The 2,247-nt window shown below is 74.6% G+C and overlaps 1 protein-coding gene across 1 annotated transcript in view; it reads right to left on the reverse strand.

Moving 5' to 3' along the window:
• Positions 1-1,471, reverse strand: part of SLC9A3R2 (solute carrier family 9, subfamily A (NHE3, cation proton antiporter 3), member 3 regulator 2) — a 2,505-nt gene extending 1,034 nt beyond the window's left edge. Inside the window, exons 1-4 of the mRNA XM_012731696.1 lie at positions 1,002-1,471; positions 450-629; positions 139-292; positions 6-76 (exon numbers count right to left, since the gene is read on the reverse strand). Coding sequence (XP_012587150.1) covers positions 6-76; positions 139-292; positions 450-629; positions 1,002-1,010 — 414 coding nt within the window. The 5' untranslated portion in view covers positions 1,011-1,471. The remainder of the gene's footprint in view (positions 1-5; positions 77-138; positions 293-449; positions 630-1,001) is intronic.
• Positions 1,472-2,247: the final 776 nt, after the last annotated feature.

Consider the following 2,247-nt stretch of genomic DNA (forward strand, 5'->3'; position numbering starts at 1 on the left):
AAGGCAGCCCATGGTGTCCTGCCCCCCCTCACCTGTGCAGCGCTGGTCCCGTTGGTGACCGGTGACGGCAGCGGACCTGTGGGGACAGCGGCTCAGCGGCTGCCCGGCGCCAGCCCCCCGCAGCCCCCGGGGACCCACCTTCCACGTGCTCCTCGGTGGGGGTGACCCGCAGCCGCTTGAAGTGCTCGTCGGTCTCGGGGTCCACCACCAGCAGCCTGGCCTCGTCCTCCCGCGCCTTGATGCTGGCCACCACCTCCGCGTGGCGCAGGCCCTCCACGTTCTGCCCGTTCACCTGCCACGGGCGGCGGTCAGCACCCGGCGCCGCATCCCCGACCCCGCCGGGCACCCATCAAACATTCATGCCGCCGCCAGCCACGGCACGGCTCGAGTTCCCGCGGGGGGCGGAGGGGGCGAGTGGGGACATGGGGGCGCCCCAGGCCCGCGGGTACCTCGACAAGCCGGTCCTGGGCACGGAGGCCGGCGTGGGCGGCGGGAGAGCCGGGGTCCACGGAGCGGATGTACTGCCCGGGCCGGGACTTGTCACTGTGTAGGTTGAACCCGTAGCCCAGGGGGCCCTTCCGCAGGTGGCACAGACGGGGGCGCAGCTCCCTGGAGGCCCCGTTGACACCCTACAACACAGACGTGGTCAGCGCCGGCCCCGTGCCCCCGAGGTCCCTGTGTGAGGGGAGGCCCCTTGGCGCCGACCAGGGCCCGGCACAGCCCAGTCTGCAGACTCGAGCAGAGGCCTCGGGGACCCAGGCCCCCAGGCAGAGGTCAGCGGGGGGCGGGGTAAGGGGGGGAGCTGCTGTCAGCTCCCCAGGAGGGCTGTGGGGCCTGCCCCGCCCCCCACGGAGGACACGCGCCCAGGCCTGCGGCCAGCAGCTCTGCCGTTTACTCGCATTCCAGAGGGAGCGGCCCCCCGCCCCGCAGCCGGCCTCTGGGGGGTGCCCGCCTCCCGCCCACGGCTCTGGGCCGGCCTGCCTGCCTGCCTGCCTGCCTACCTCCGGCATCCTGCAGGGGGGCTCCCGGTGGGGCTGCGGGCAGGGGCCGCCCCAGACCCCGCCCCAAGCTGGCCGCAGGGCCCCGGCCGCCGGGCTCAGGCGCTCAGTTAAACATGGCCCGGGCGGGCGGTCCGCAGCTCAGGTTTCCAGGGACGCGCGGGTGCAGCATGGGTGCAGGTGAGGACGTGCGGGCTGGGTGCGCCCCGCCCCCCGGGGTCCAGGGGTTGGCCAGGTGGGGCAGCAGACGTCTTCCGGCCTGAGGCTGTGACCCCTGCCGCCCGGCCCCACCGCCACCCTCCGGGCCCGGCCTCCCGTGGGCGGCCACCACAGGGGGGCCGAGCGTGTCCTTCCAGGCACAGCAGGTGCGGCCTGGCCCCCGCCTCCCTGACGCCGGGGCGTGGCCTCCCGGCAGCCTGTGCCCTAACTCCAGGACCCTTCCGGAGCCCCAGAGCCCGCCCGACACCCCGTCAGGACCCCGCGGAGACCATCTGACCACCTCACCCGAGGCATGCCGCGGACAGAGCTGCTGCCTCTTGCTCCGGGGCTGTGCTGAGACCCCGGTGGACCCCAGGGCCCAGCAGCACCTGCGGCTGCCTGGGGGCGGCCCGAGGCCCCCCGAGAGCAGCGACGAGCGCTGGCCGACACGCTGAGGCTCCGGCCGCGTTCTCCTGACCCCAAACTGAAACCCGCTGTGAGCGGGGTCCAGGAACCTCACTTTGGGTGCTGGGTCCTCAGTGAGGGCCTGTGGCGGGACCAAGGCTGGCCGGGGAGGCCCAGAAAGCTGGGGCGCAGGGGTGTGGCCAGGCATTGCTCGCATTCCTGGCTCCCCACCCACCCCGGCACTTCCTGCCTCCTCCCCGCCAAGCCCTCGGCTGGCTCCCACGGCTCCCAGCTGGGACCCCAGCGCCCGCGGTCAGCCGGCCGCCCAGCCAGGCCTGTGCCCAGACAAAGGACTGGCCCTGGCACCCCGGGAGCCGGCTGTGCCCCCCAGATGGTGACTCACCAGCCGGGCAGAGAAAGGCTCCCGTTGTTGCCCAGGCTGCTTACAGGGGTCACCAGCAGCCCGCCCCCTCAGCCTAAGCCAGCGCCAGGGGCCTCACTGCCCCGTCCCCCACCTGACCTGCACGAGCCCCCGGGACGGGCACCGCGAAGGGGCCGCTGGGCCCGGGGCGGGTGGCACGGCGTTCCCGGAGCGGGCCATGCAGGCGCAGCGTCCAGCCGAGTGGCCTGAGCTCCCGGGGCCCCG

This window comes from Condylura cristata, unplaced genomic scaffold (assembly GCF_000260355.1).
Source record: "Condylura cristata isolate star-nosed mole 26May11 unplaced genomic scaffold, ConCri1.0 scaffold00032, whole genome shotgun sequence".
Taxonomy (NCBI): domain Eukaryota; kingdom Metazoa; phylum Chordata; class Mammalia; order Eulipotyphla; family Talpidae; genus Condylura; species Condylura cristata.